Below are 13,883 nucleotides of genomic sequence, written 5' to 3'. Positions count from 1 at the left end.
GTAGTTGTGGCATGCAGGCTCTGTAGTTGTGACTCGCGGGCTCTAGAGCGAAGGCTCAGTAGTTGTGGCACACGGGCTTAGCTGCTTTGTGGCATGTGGGATTTTCCCAGACCAGGGCTCGAACCTGTGTCCCCTGCATTGGCAGGGGGATTCTTAACCACTGCACCACCAGGGAAGCCCGTCACTATTGTATCTTGACTGCTCCTCCTTTGTTTCTGCATTCCCTGCCTTTTGTGAGTGTCTGTTTGAATCTGCTGTTTGGAACGCAGGGGAGGCCTAGGAGGCTGCAGCCTTTTCCCTACAAATAAGAAATGGGGGGGGGGGGACATGGAAAGACATTTGTACCCGGGAGGACCCCACAGGGTCCTGCTTGGTTTCAGTAAATAGTTTTAATTTTATTCTAAGTACAGTGGGAAACTGTTGAAGAGTTTTTTATTTTAATTAATTTTTATTGGAGTGTAGTTGATTTACAATGTTGTGTTAGTTTCTGCTGTACAGCAAAGTGAATCAGTTATACATATATCCACTCTTTTTTAGATTCTTTTCCCATGTAGATCATTACAGAGTATTGAGCAGAGTTCTCTGTGCTATATAGTAGATTCTTATTAGTTACCTGTTTTATACATAGTAGTGTGTATATGTCAATCCCAGTCTCCCAATTTATCCCTCCCCTCCTTTCCCCCTTGGTAACCATAAGTTTGTTTCCTACATCTGTGACTCTATTTCTGTTTTGTAAATAAATTCACTTGTACCATTTTTTTAGATTCCACATATAAGCGATACCACACGATATTTGTCTTTCTCTATCTGACTTACTTCACTCAGTATGACAATCTGTAGGTCCATCCATGTCGCTGCAGATGGCATTATTTCATTCTTTTTTGTGGCTGAGTAATATTCCACTGTATATATGTACCACATCTTGATGGACATTTAGGTTGCTTCCATGTCCTGGCTATTGTAAATAGTGCTGCAATGAACATTGGGGTGCATGTATCTTTTTTTTTTTTTTTTAAATAAGTTTATTTATTTATTTATTTATTTATGGCTGTGTTGGGTCTTTGTTGCTGTGCGCAGGCTTTCTCTAGTTGTGGCGAGTGGGGGCTACTCTTTGTTGCGGTGCACGGGCTTCTCATTGCGGTGGCTTCTCTTGTTGCGGAGCACGGGCTCTAGGCACGCAGGCTTCGGTAGTTGTGGCTCGCGGGCTGTAGAGCACAGGCTCAGTAGTTGTGGCGCACGGGCTTAGTTGCTCCGCAGCATGTGGGATCTTCCCGGGCCAGGGCTCGAACCCATGTCCCCTGCATTGGCAGGTGGATTCTTAACCACTGCGCCACCAGGGAAGTCCACATGTATCTTTTTGAATTACGGTTTTCTCTGGATATATGCCCAAGAGTGGGATTGCTGGATCATATAGTAGTTCTATTTTTAATTTTTTAAGGCACCTCCATACTGTTCTCCATAGTGCGTTGAAAGGTTGTGAGTGGTAAAATATATAATATAAAATGTACCATTTTAACCATTTTTTAAAAAAATTTTAGCTCACTTTAATTTTATTTTAATTTTATTTATTTATTTATGGCTGTGTTGGGTCTTCGTTTCTGTGCGAGGGCTTTCTCTAATTGCGGCAAGCGGGCGCCACTCTTCATCGCAGTGCGCGGGCCTCTCACCATCGCGGCCTTTCTTGTTGCGGAGCACAGGCTCCAGACGCGCAGGCTCAGTAATTGTGGCTCACGGGCTTAATTGCTCTGCGGCATGTGGGATCTTCCCAGACCAGGGCTCGAATCCGCGTCCCCTGCATTGGCAGGCAGATTCTCAACCACTGCGCCACCAGGGAAGCCCCCATTTTAACCATTTTTAAGTGTACAGTTCAGTAGCATTAAGTACTTTCATGTTCTTGTGCAACCATTGATGTCGGCAGGTGAGAGGACCTTGGTCCTTGTCCTCTTTGAAGAAAGAATTCCACAAAGAGACATTGTAAAGCAGGCACAGAGTTTTATTGGAGGCACTGTATGTGCAAAGAGAACAAAGAAGCAGCTTATTTAGAGCAGAAGCAAAGTAGAAATACACACCCAGAGAAGAGTGTGGCTATCCTCCCTAATGAGGAGTGCACCAGAAAGGTGATTTAAATTCCTTACATGGGGCAGTTCTTCAGGGTTTTTGTTTTCCTCTGGCCAATTATCTTGGCTATTTTCCCACATCTGACCTGTCCCAGGGCCCTATCCAATATGTGTGTGCATCTTTTAGCCAAGATGGATTCCAGTGTGGAGGCCTCTGGGAAAATTTGACAGCACGTATTATGGGGGTAGTGTCCCCTCCCTTTTGACCCCTGAGGAGCCTTCCTGTGCACGTGCAGCAGGGGAGGTCTCCTTGACCTCAGTAGTGATAGATGTGGTCATCTTATCTCTTTACTCCAGCAGAGCTCAGCTTCTGCCATTAACTCTTACCTTGAAGTGTCAGGGAAAACAAACTACAATTTACTCCGCTTGACAAACTCCAGCTTCTCAGCCCAGGAGCCCATCTACCTCCTACCTCACCATCACTGCTGTACATCTCCAGAACTTTTTCTTCATCCCAAAGTAAAACTCTGTACTCTAAACTTTATTTTTGTTTTCTTGGTTATTTTTTTGTGCTGTGCCACGCGTCATGTGGGATCTTAGTTCCCCGACCGGGGATCCAACCTGGCCCCCTGCAGTGGAAGTGTGGAGTCATAACCACTGGACTGCCAGGGAAGTCCCTGTACTCTAAACTTTAAACCATAACTCTCCATTCTCTCATCCCCCTAGCCACTGGTATCTACCTTTCTACTTTCTATCTCTGTATCTAACTCTTCTGGCTACCTATGTAAGTGGCATCATATAATATTTATCTTTTTGTGTCTAGCTTCTTTAACTTAGTATCAATATAATATCTTTAAGTTTCATCCATGTTGTAGCTTGTATCAGAATTTTATTATCTTTTAAAGCTAAATAGTATTTCATTGTATATATATATATACCACATTTTGTTTATCTGTTCATCTGTTGTTTCCACCTTGCAGTGCTGCAGTGAACACGGGTGTACAAGTTCCTCTTTGAGTCCCTGCTTTTGAAACTGAGCAGGACCCTGTGGGGCCCACCTGGGTACAAAAGCCCTTCCATGTCCCCCTTTTCTTACTTGTGGGGTAAAGACTTCAGCCTCTTAGACTTCCTTGCATTTCGAAGGGCAGATTCAAACAGTTGCTAATCAGGGAAGTAAGGGTATGCAGAGACAAAGGAGAAACAATCAAGAAACTGTACTGCAGCGATTAAAGCAGTATCCTGGTTCCTCATTAAGGAATATACATCAAACTTGAAAAGACATAGGAGCCTGTAAAGATTTATAAAAGAATACTTTTAACATACATGTATCAAAGAATGTTTTAAAATTTTGCTTGAGAATCCAGAATTTCTACTTTCTGAACTCAAATGTAAAAATCTTTGTAGAAAAAAATATTAGCTAACGTTTACCTTACTTTGCTAAGCAAAGTTTAGTAAAATCCAGTATTGATATTAATGGTCTTGTTTCAATGAGGTCTGAGGGGATTTATTGTGTGCATGGTAACTAAAGAAAAAAGCAGAAGTGGAAGAAAATTAGAAAATGAGTTAATTCCTAATTTTTAATACTGTTATTAGTTTACCATAGTAATTAATATACCCAGTTAGTGGTGTAGTCATGCTTGTAGTGAGGTTTGGCAGGATGAGTACACTTCAACAAGAGTAGATTGGTGTTCTTCAGACCTTGGAGCTCCAGGATTTATTAGACGCGTGTCAGGGACTAGGTAGCAGGGTGGGGGAGAGTAAGAGTGGCCATTTTCCGAACAAGAGTTGGCAGGGCAGGAGGTCCCGCACTTACACATACCTCAACACACATGCATCTGCTAGAGAAGCTTTGATTGTATGTATTTTGTGTTTTGATATTTTGCATAAGATTATTGAGTAAATACTTTCTTATTTTATTTAAAAAAAGGTTTGAAAGCACCTATGCTGGAAAGCAAATTTCTAGGGCAAAACATGGTTTTCCTACTGCCTAGCATATATGCTGGCTCATAAATATGTGTTGAAAATGATTGAGTGCTTCGCCTTTATTGATACTGTATTCATTTCTAGTCTTATTATCCTCAAACTAGATTTGTTTAGTTCACTGATTATACCCCATTAAGTGGGTTAGAATTAATATGTTTTATTTGACCATACTACTCTAGGAAGTTAAAAAGTTCTTAAGATTATTTTCATTAAGCTGTTAAAGGCACTTTTTGACTCCAGGTATGCGTCTTCCTAAAGAATTTTACTCCATTAGACGTAATTGAAGAGTTTTCTTCACTGGACACTTTGGTGATTCATGCACATTGTTACTGTCCAGGTGTTTGAAGATTCCATGATTGTCATTACCTTTCTCTTTTTTAAAAAACTGAAGTATAACCTTTCAATTTTTCCTTAAGTTATAAAAACTATAAAATTTTATAAATTATAAAAACACCTGCATTATTTAAAATTTAGAATTGTAAATTTGGAAAGGTAAAAAAAAATTTCTACCTGTTTTAGCACATGTCATGTCTGGTATAAACTTAAAAATGTGAACTTAGAAATTACAACTTATTTTTCATCTTAGATTGGATGCTTTTTAAGATTATCTCACTGCCATTAGTAGTATTTTCTAGTGACATTTTCAAATACTGGCATTCTTATGTATATTGTGGGTTTATTTATTTATTTATTTATTTTTTTAGTCAGACAGCCTTTTTCATCTTCCAGTCTGTTTCACCTTTCCTTATTTCTTACTTTCATTTTGGCATCAACCTCTTTTTTTTTTTTTAAAGGAGGAGGAGGAGGAATTGCTTTTACACATTTAGGTTGGTGACCTGTATTTGAATAGACTGAGATCTCCTATAAATCTTATATATCCATAGTTTTAGTTACAAATGATGAGAAGTCATTCAAAGAATTTTGTGACCGTGGTGGCATTTCTTTCAGGTAGTTTTAATGAATTGACATTTATTTCTAGTTTAAATTGTTGAAGAGCTGTGTAAATGGAGCTCATAAAAGACCCGGAAGCTTATTTAGTGGTAGAGAAAGTTATCAAAGAAGATGATACAGTTCCAAATAAAAACTGTTTATAGAATCTCTTCTTATCTATCATTGTCTATTCTGTTACTGATGTAGGTTAAGACTAATCACCTTTTTTCTTCTCAATTTTACAGAGTTAATTGAGAGTTGGAGGCAACCTTGCTGAAGATGAAGAATATACATTAGAGGAGGAGATTTTTTTCTTTCTTCTTTCAAAAGTCTTGATTGTTTGGTGGCTTGCCTCTAGTTACCATTTTTCAGTTGAGTCTGTTTGCTTCATCAGAAATGATTTTTACAATCTCAAGAAAAAATATGTCCCAGAAATTGAGTTTACTGTTGCTTATATTTGGACTCATTTGGGGATTGATGTTACTGCACTATACTTTTCAACAACCAAGACATCAAAGCAGTGTCAAGTTACGTGAACAAATACTAGATTTAAGCAAAAGATACGTTAAAGCTCTAGCAGAGGAAAATAAGAACACAGTGGATGTCGAGAATGGCGCTTCTATGGCAGGATATGGTAAGATAACGGTAGAATATTCCTAGTTTTCTCCTCTTCATCCTGTCCCCATTTAAAGATAGTCATGGAAATCCAACTCACGACTTCATGCACAGGTGTTCCCAAAGTAATTTTATCTTGATTTTTTATTATGAAAAATTTCAAATGTACTGAAAAATAGAAACATGATAAATACCCATATATCCATCACTTAGATTTTAACAATTTTAACATCTTGCAATATTTGTTTTCTCCAATTTTTGGAGAATATTTAAATTAAAAATTGTGACATTTCACTGCTAGATATTTCCATATGTATCTCTAAAATAATGACTTTTTTCTACATAATCAGTGTTTTTATTGATGTTTCATTGTGTAGGTATGATTGAATCATTAACCACTTGGTTGAACTCAATTTCCCCATCTCCCCTGCCTCCCCCAACTGAAAAGCCCTAACCCTCTAATTGCAGGGTTGGTCTTTCTGACATGGCGAACCCCCATTCTGAGTTATCTCAGCACAAACTATCTAGGGGCCCACCATGAATAACAAAGACAATCAGTCAGGAACTTCCAGGCATTTAGAGGCTACCTCCCAGGAACCTGGGACAAAGGCCAGCCAAATTCTTTATTACATAGTATCAGTGTCTATTTTTTTGGTATATATTAGTATATTTAGGTCTTTTCTCTTGAGCTGGTCAGATTCTCTAGAGGAGGGCTTCCACTCTCTTGCAGGATGTGTATGCCTCCAAGTGTTGTGGGATCTGAATGGGAGGAAAAGGGTGGGGGAGGAGGGGTAGCCTCAGCACTCACTATGTGAACTTTCACTTACTCCCCCAGTTTTCAGTTTGGTGCCCAGGACCTTAAATGTTTTACTGGCTTCCAAAAACACATCTCAGATTTTCTGCCATGGTGGAGGGGCTGTTGTCTAGTTTGGAGTGGTAAAGAAAGTTTAGAAATCAAATTGCTTTATAGATAAATTTTCACCCAGTCCTTCTGTTTTTGGTCCCCTTTTCACCCTGTTTTCATTGGTACCTGGTGCAGCTATTTCTGGACCTTTTAGGGATGGGCTTCTGTGGAGAAAAATGAATTGCTCTTTGATTTTTCTTACTTTTTCAATTTCTTTTTGGTTTCTCTTTTAATATCCAAGTTTTTCAGGTCTGCTAAATCAGTTAACACTCATCCATATGCTTTCCAGCTTCTGGAGTTCTGTTGCTGTTGTCTCCTCTCTTGCTATCTTTGTTTTGGCCCCATGGATTTATGCTTTTAAAAAAAAAGAGAAAAAAACACCTTTACTATTTTGGTAGGGTAGCCAGAGTCAGCAGAGGTTAAGTGCCTTGGTTGAGTTTACCATCTTTATCTGGGAATGCCCAAGACACTTTCTGTTTTTCCTTCTGCCACTTATGATGGTGTCTTTGAAGTCATGAGGGTTAGTCTGCATTGGCTCTTGAGGATCAGATATCGATGACTAGAGATGAAGGAGTTGGTGTAAACGGAGATGGAGGTACTTGTGGCAGATAGACATGTAGATGTGTTGTTTTGCATTCTGCTTAGTCCAAGGACACTGACAGAAACAATGAAGAAGCAATTCTTTTGGAACAAGAGAAAAACTTGGAAAAAAATTCTTTCCGCTTGAGCAGAATAACTGTGATATTTTAAAAGGTAGCTGTTCTTTGCTGCCCAGCTGTGTATAACAACTCAGTTTTAAAAGCAGAATGAGACTCATATACACATGGTATCCTATAAACTGTATTTTAAAATTTAATGTATGGTGGAGATATTTCAATATCAATGAATATATGCCTGCATCATTTAATGGCCACATGGTATTTAACCAATTCTCTGAAATGTTTTTTGCTTATTTCTGATTATAAAAAAATTACAAGCATTCAAATATTATAGAAATGTACAACATAGATAAGTAAAAGAGCAGAGAGAGAGAATGTCAGTTAATTTGGCATATATTGGGGATAGCACACTTTTTCTTATAGGGCTAAATAGTAAATATTTTCAGCTTTGTGGGTCATGTGGTCTCCTTTTCAATAAATGAACATGGCTATGTTCCAGTAAAACTTTTTTACAAAGACAGGCAGCCAGCCAGCCGTAGTTTGCAGACACATTGTTCATCAAGCACATTGTTTTATTTTGAAAATGGGATTGTACTATATATACTAGTTTGCAGCTTATTTGTTTTCACTTAATTGTTGTAGATATCTTTCCATGTTATTACAGGTAGGTCTGTTTCATCTTTTTAATGACAACATTGTTTCATTTTATAAATATTCCTTTTTTTCTGCTTATTCTGTAGTAATGGATAATTTATTGCTAACCTTGTGTGCTGGGTTTAGTGCTGTGATATATGTGTGTCTGTGTATATGAAATATATGTGTGAGTGATAAATGTGTGGGCATTTTATGTTTGTGTGAATGTTTCAGAAGGATAGATTTCCTCAAGGTGGAATTTTTTGGCTGAAGGTATGCGTGTTAAATTTAATAGACACTTGTCAGATTGCCCTCCAGGGTGGCCCTACCGGCCTACTACCATTCTCCCACCAGAGTGAAAGTGCCGGTTTCTTTCTTTCTTTTTTTTTTTTTTAATAGATTTATTTATTTATTTATTTTTGGCTGCATTGGGTCTTCATTGCTGTGCTCGGGCTTTCTCTAGTTGTGGCGAACGGGGTCTACTCTTTGTTGCGGTGCGCGGGCTTCTCATTGCAGTGGCTTCTCTTGTTGGGGAGCTCAGGCTCTAGGCGCACGGGCTTCAGTAGTTGTGGCTCGCGGGCTCTAGAGCGCATGGTCAGTAGTTGTGGCGCATGGGCTTAGTTGCTCCGCAGCATGTGGGATCTTCGTGGACCAGGGCTCAAACCAGTGTCCCCTACATTGGCAGGCGGATTCTTAACCACTGCACCACCAGGGAATTCCGAAAGTGCCAGTTTCTCCCCACTATACCAATTCTGTTTAATTTTAAATGGCTTCTAATTGTTTGCTTTTGCATTTCTTTGTTTACAGGAGAGGTTGAAAGACTTTCTTGTTTGTTGGCTATTTGTATTTCTTGTATGTGAGAATGAATTGTTTGTATCCTTTGTCAGTTTTTCTGCTGGGAAGTTTCTTAATTGACTGATTTTTTATAAAGATATTCATGCTGTCAGTGTACGTAGCAAATGTTTTTCCTCTGATTTTTCAGTTGTCTAACAACTTGGTATATTGTTTTTAAAAATCTTGTGGTAAAACATGTCCATCATTTTTTATGGTTTAGTTATATGTTTATATAAACATATATAAAATATATGTTAAAAATGTTTTAAACATAAACTTAAAATGTTTCTTCCAAAACTTACATTCTAATGTATTACCTTTTTTTTTTTTTTTTTTTTTAACGTTTATGTCTGTACTATAGTTGAGATTTCTGATGGAAGCAGTAAGAGATGCAGGGTCTTTTTTCCAAACTAGGTAGCCAGTTATTTCAGTTTCATTACTTAAGTTCTATCCTTTCCTCCATTAATTTGGAATGACAATAAGATGGGAATTTCATGAGTTCTGGAGAACTTGCACTTTCAGCCATCTATAAAGACCATTTCTTTCGTTGCTACTATACAAAAAGGCTAGTCCATCAAAAATATTTATTGAATGGTCTTCCCTTGAGCTATTTAACGTGATTTTCCTAGTTGGTAAAATAAACATAAGCTAATATATTTTTTTAAATGCTAGTCTACAATGAATTGTTACTATTGGAAAGGTACAAATCAATTCAACTCTAAAGATTACTGTCTGTAAATCTTGAGCAGTAACTTGTGCTTTCTCTTTAAGATAACATTTCTAACTGTCTTATGTCTTATTCTCAGCATTCTTAGTTTTCTCTAAGAAAAGAAGATTTTTGTTTCTTCCCATGTAACATCTCTTTCGGATTCTGGAGTTTGTCTAGAACAATGAATTGGGGGTTCTTGTTCTGATGCCCAGTGACTGTTATAGAACACGTTGCAGTTGACACGTGGTTTCCTACACCTGAATGTACAGCAACACCAGTCTTTTAACACCTCAGGCTTTCCCATCCGAAGTCGGTCCCTGCTTTCTTTTAAGAGTTTTAGTTTTACTGTCTACTGTGGTTGCTGAACACTTTAAAAAAAAGTGGACTCCAAAAATATTTTCAGAGAATTGGAGAGCAGTTCAGTATTAATATTTAAATGCTTTCTGAAAATTAAGACATGCTACCAGGCACAGATAAAAACAAAACAAAATAAAACAAATACCCCAACAGAAGGCTGTTCTCTGTAGCCAAAGAAGGGGCAGCCTAGCAAGACAAAAAACTTTTAGACAGGAAACCATTCTCCTCCAGCCAGACACCTCAGAAAAAAGTTGGTGACTGCCCCACCAACCGCATGATCAAAGGCTAAGTGAGGAGCATAGACTTCCCCCTTCTGAGGCTATAATGAGGCATCCAAACTCCCCCCACACCACATGGTACCAGTGGAGACCACATGGGGAGCCAGGACTTCCACCCTCACATGGCAGTAATGAGGTGCTCATCTCCCTCCCTCTGGGGGTGATGTCAGAGGAATCCTAGTGGAGAGTCAGGACTTTTGCCATGGCCCAGTGGTAAAGAGCAATCCCCGTCACAATGTCAGTGAAGAGTACGTGGGCACCTGGAACTCCCACTTCCATCCAGCAGTGATGAGGAGCTCACAGGTAACAGTAGAGGCTAAGTGGGAACCTGGACTTTTGCCTCCACCTGGCAGTAACAAGGTGACAGCCCTCTGCCCTGCCGCAGTGATATCAGAGAAAACTACCTAAAATAGGAAGTTTAAATAAGATCTGGACTTTCATAACAAAATATGTAAATGTCCAGGTTTTAAGTATAAATCACTTGTCATACCAAGAACCAGGAAAATCTCAAACTGAATGAAAAAAGACAACCAATGACAGATGTTATCTGAAAAAGGTTTTTAAGCAATCGGCATTAAAAGTGCTTCAATGAGGAATTAACGAACACAAAGCAAGTGAAAGAACAGAAAGCATCAACAAAGAAATAGAAAGTCTCAGCAGATAAATAGAGCATATAAAGGAAAACCAAATGGAAAATTTTGAACTGAAAAATACAATGATTGAAATAAAATGTGTGAGTCAGCAGATTGACTCAGAAGCAGGAAGGAGAGGACAGAGGAAAGAATCGGTGAACTGGAATGTGGAATAATGTAATTACACAATCTGAACAACAGAGGGAAGATAGACTTAAAAAATAGACTTTAAAAAAAAAATCCCAGCGCTTTAGGGACCTGTGGGATTATACCATTTGTGTTGTCAGAGTTTTGGAAGGAGAAGAGAATGAGGGCAGAGCTGGAAAAGTACTCAAAAAAATAATGACTACCAACTTCCCAAATTTTGCAAGAGACATAGACCTCAGATTCAGGAAGCTGAATGAACCCCAAGTAGGATAAGTTCAAAAAAGCCCATGCCAATATACATTGTAATTAAGCTTCTGAAAACCTAAAAGGGCATCTAGAAAAGAAAATGTTTTCAAAGCACCTAGAGGGACTTCCCTGGTGGCCCAGTTATTAGGAATCCGCCTGCCAATGCAGGGGACATGGGTTCGATACCTGGTCTGGGAAGATCCCACATGTCACAGAGCAACTAAGCTCGTGCACCACAACTATTGAGCCTGTGCTCTAGGGCCCGTGGGCCACAACTATTGAGACCATGCACCACAACTACTGAAGCCTGTGCACTCTAGGGCCCATGTGCCGCAAGTACTGAAGCTCACGTGCCTAGAGCCCGTGCTCTGCAACAACAGAAGCCACTGCAGTGAGAAGCCCGTGCACTGCAACAAAGAGTAGCCCCCACACGCCACAACTAGAGAAAACCTGTGCGCAGCAACGAAGACCCAGCGCAGCCAAAAATAAAAAAAATTTTTTTTAAAATTTCATTAAAAAAAAAGGAATTTTAATAGGAATTAGTATAAATACTACACAGTCATTTTTCAGAAAATAGAAGAGGAGGGAACACGTCCCAGTTCAATTATGAAGCTAGTATTATCTTTACACCAAAACCAAAGACAGTACAGGTAATTAAAAACTACAGACCAATACCCATCATGAATATAGATGTGTAGATCCTTAGGAAAAACTTAGCAAATGGAATTCAACAACACGTAAAAAGAATTAAGATGAGCCCTGAACCAAGATGGCAGAGTAGAAGGACGTGCTCTCACTCCCTCTTGCGAGAACACCAGAATCACAACTAGCTGCTGGACAATCATCGACAGGAAGACACTGGAACTCACTAAAAAAGATAATTCACATCCAAAGACAAAGGAGAAGCCACAATCAGACGGTAGGAGGGGCGCAATCACAGTAAAATCAAATCCCATAAGTGCTGGGTGGGTGACTCAGACTGGAGAACACTTATACCACAGAAGTCCACCCACTGGAGTGAATGTTCTGAGCCCCACACCAGGCTTCCCAACCTGGGGGTCCGGCAATGGGAGGAGGAATTCCTACAGAATCAGACTTCGAAGGCTAGTGGGATTTGATTGCAGGACTTCTACAGGACTGGGGGAAACAGAGACTCCACTCTTGGAGGGCACACACAGAGTAGTGTGCGCATCAGAACCCAGGGGAAGGAGCAGCGACCCCAGGGGAGACTGAACCAGACCTACCTGCTAGTGTTGGAGGGTCTCCTGCAGAGGCGGGGAGTGGCTCTGTCTCACCGTGGGGACAAGGACACAGGCAGCAGAAGTTCTGGGAAGTACTCCGTGGCGTGAGCCCTCCCAGAGTCCGCTGTTAGCCCCACCAAAGAGCCCAGGTAGGCTCCAGTGTTGGGTTGCCTCAAGCCAAACAACCAACAGGGAGGGAATGCAGCCCCAACCATCAGCAGTCAAGCAGATTAAAGTTTTACTGAGCTCTGCCTACCAGAGCAACACCCAGCTCTACCCACCACCAGTCCCTCCCATCAGGAAACTTGCACAAGCCTCTTAGATAGCCTCATCCACCAGAGGGCAGACAGCAGAAGCAAGAAGAACTACAATCCTGCAGCCTGTGGAACAAAACCCACATTCACAGAAAGATAGACGAAATGAAAAGGCCAGAGGGCTATGTACCAGATGAAGGAACAAGATAAAACCCCAGAAAAACAACTAAATGAAGTGGAGATAGGCAACCTTCCAGAAAAAGAATTCAGACTAATGATGGTGAAGATGATCCAGGACCTCGGAAAAAGAATGGAGGCAAAGATCGAGAAGATGCAAGAAATGTTTAACAAAGACCTAGAAGAATTAAAGAACAAACAAACAGAGATGACCAATACAATAACTGAAATGAAAACTACACTAGAAGGAATCAATAGCAGAATAACTGAGGCAGAAGAACAGATAAGTGACCTGGAAGACAGAATGATGGAATTCACTGCTGTGGAACAGAATAAAGAAAAAAGAATGAAAAGAAATGAAGACATCTGAGAGACCTCTGGGACAACATGAAACACAACAACATTCGCATTATAGGGGTTCCAGAAGAAGAAGAGACAGAGAAAGGACCCAAGAAAATATTTGAAGAGATTATAGTCGAAAACTTCCCTAACGTGGAAAAGGAAATAGCCACCCGAGTCCAGGAAGTGCAGAGAGTCCCATACAGGATAAACCCAAGGAGAAACACGCCAAGACACATAGTAATCAAATTGGCAAAAATTAAAGACAAAAATTATTGAAAGCAGCAAGGGAAAAATGACAAATAACATACAAGGGAACTCCCATAAGGTTAACAGCTGATTTCTCAGCAGAAACTCTACAAGCCAGAAGGGAGTGGCATGATATACTTAAAGTGATGAAAGGGAACAACCTACAACCAAGATTACTCTACCCGGCAAGGATCTCATTCAGATTCAACAGAGAAATCAAAAGCTTTATAGACAAGCAAAAGCTAAGAGAATTCAGCACCACCACACCAGCTCTACAACAAATGCTAACCAAAAGACACAGGCTTGCTGAATGGATACAAAAACAAGACCCATATATATGCTGTCTACAAGAGACCCACTTCAGACCTAGGGACACATACAGACTGAAAGTGGGGGGATGGAAAAAGATATTCTATGCAATTGGAAATCAAAAGAAAGCTGGAGTAGCAATACTGATATCAGATAAAATAGACTTTAAAATAAAGAATGTTACAAGAGACAAGGAAGGACACTACATGATGATCAAGGGATCAATGCAAGAAGAAGATATAACAATTATATATGCACCCAACATAGGAGCACCTCAATACATAAGGCAACTGCTACCAGCTATAAAAGGGGAAATCGACAGTAACGCAA

At 39.8% G+C, this 13,883-nt stretch overlaps 1 protein-coding gene across 1 annotated transcript in view; it reads left to right on the top strand.

The window, feature by feature from the left end:
- The window catches only part of CCDC126 (coiled-coil domain containing 126), a 35,674-nt gene that overhangs the window by 8,587 nt on the left and 13,204 nt on the right, over positions 1-13,883 (top strand). The window contains exon 2 of the mRNA XM_061197684.1: positions 5,216-5,604. Within this exon, the coding sequence (XP_061053667.1) occupies positions 5,367-5,604 (238 nt within the window). The 5' untranslated portion in view covers positions 5,216-5,366. The remainder of the gene's footprint in view (positions 1-5,215; positions 5,605-13,883) is intronic.

This window comes from Eubalaena glacialis, chromosome 8, assembly GCF_028564815.1.
Source record: "Eubalaena glacialis isolate mEubGla1 chromosome 8, mEubGla1.1.hap2.+ XY, whole genome shotgun sequence".
Lineage (NCBI taxonomy): Eukaryota > Metazoa > Chordata > Mammalia > Artiodactyla > Balaenidae > Eubalaena > Eubalaena glacialis.
The sequence above is the reverse complement of the archived record's forward strand: the minus strand, read 5'-3'. Positions and strand labels throughout refer to the sequence as shown.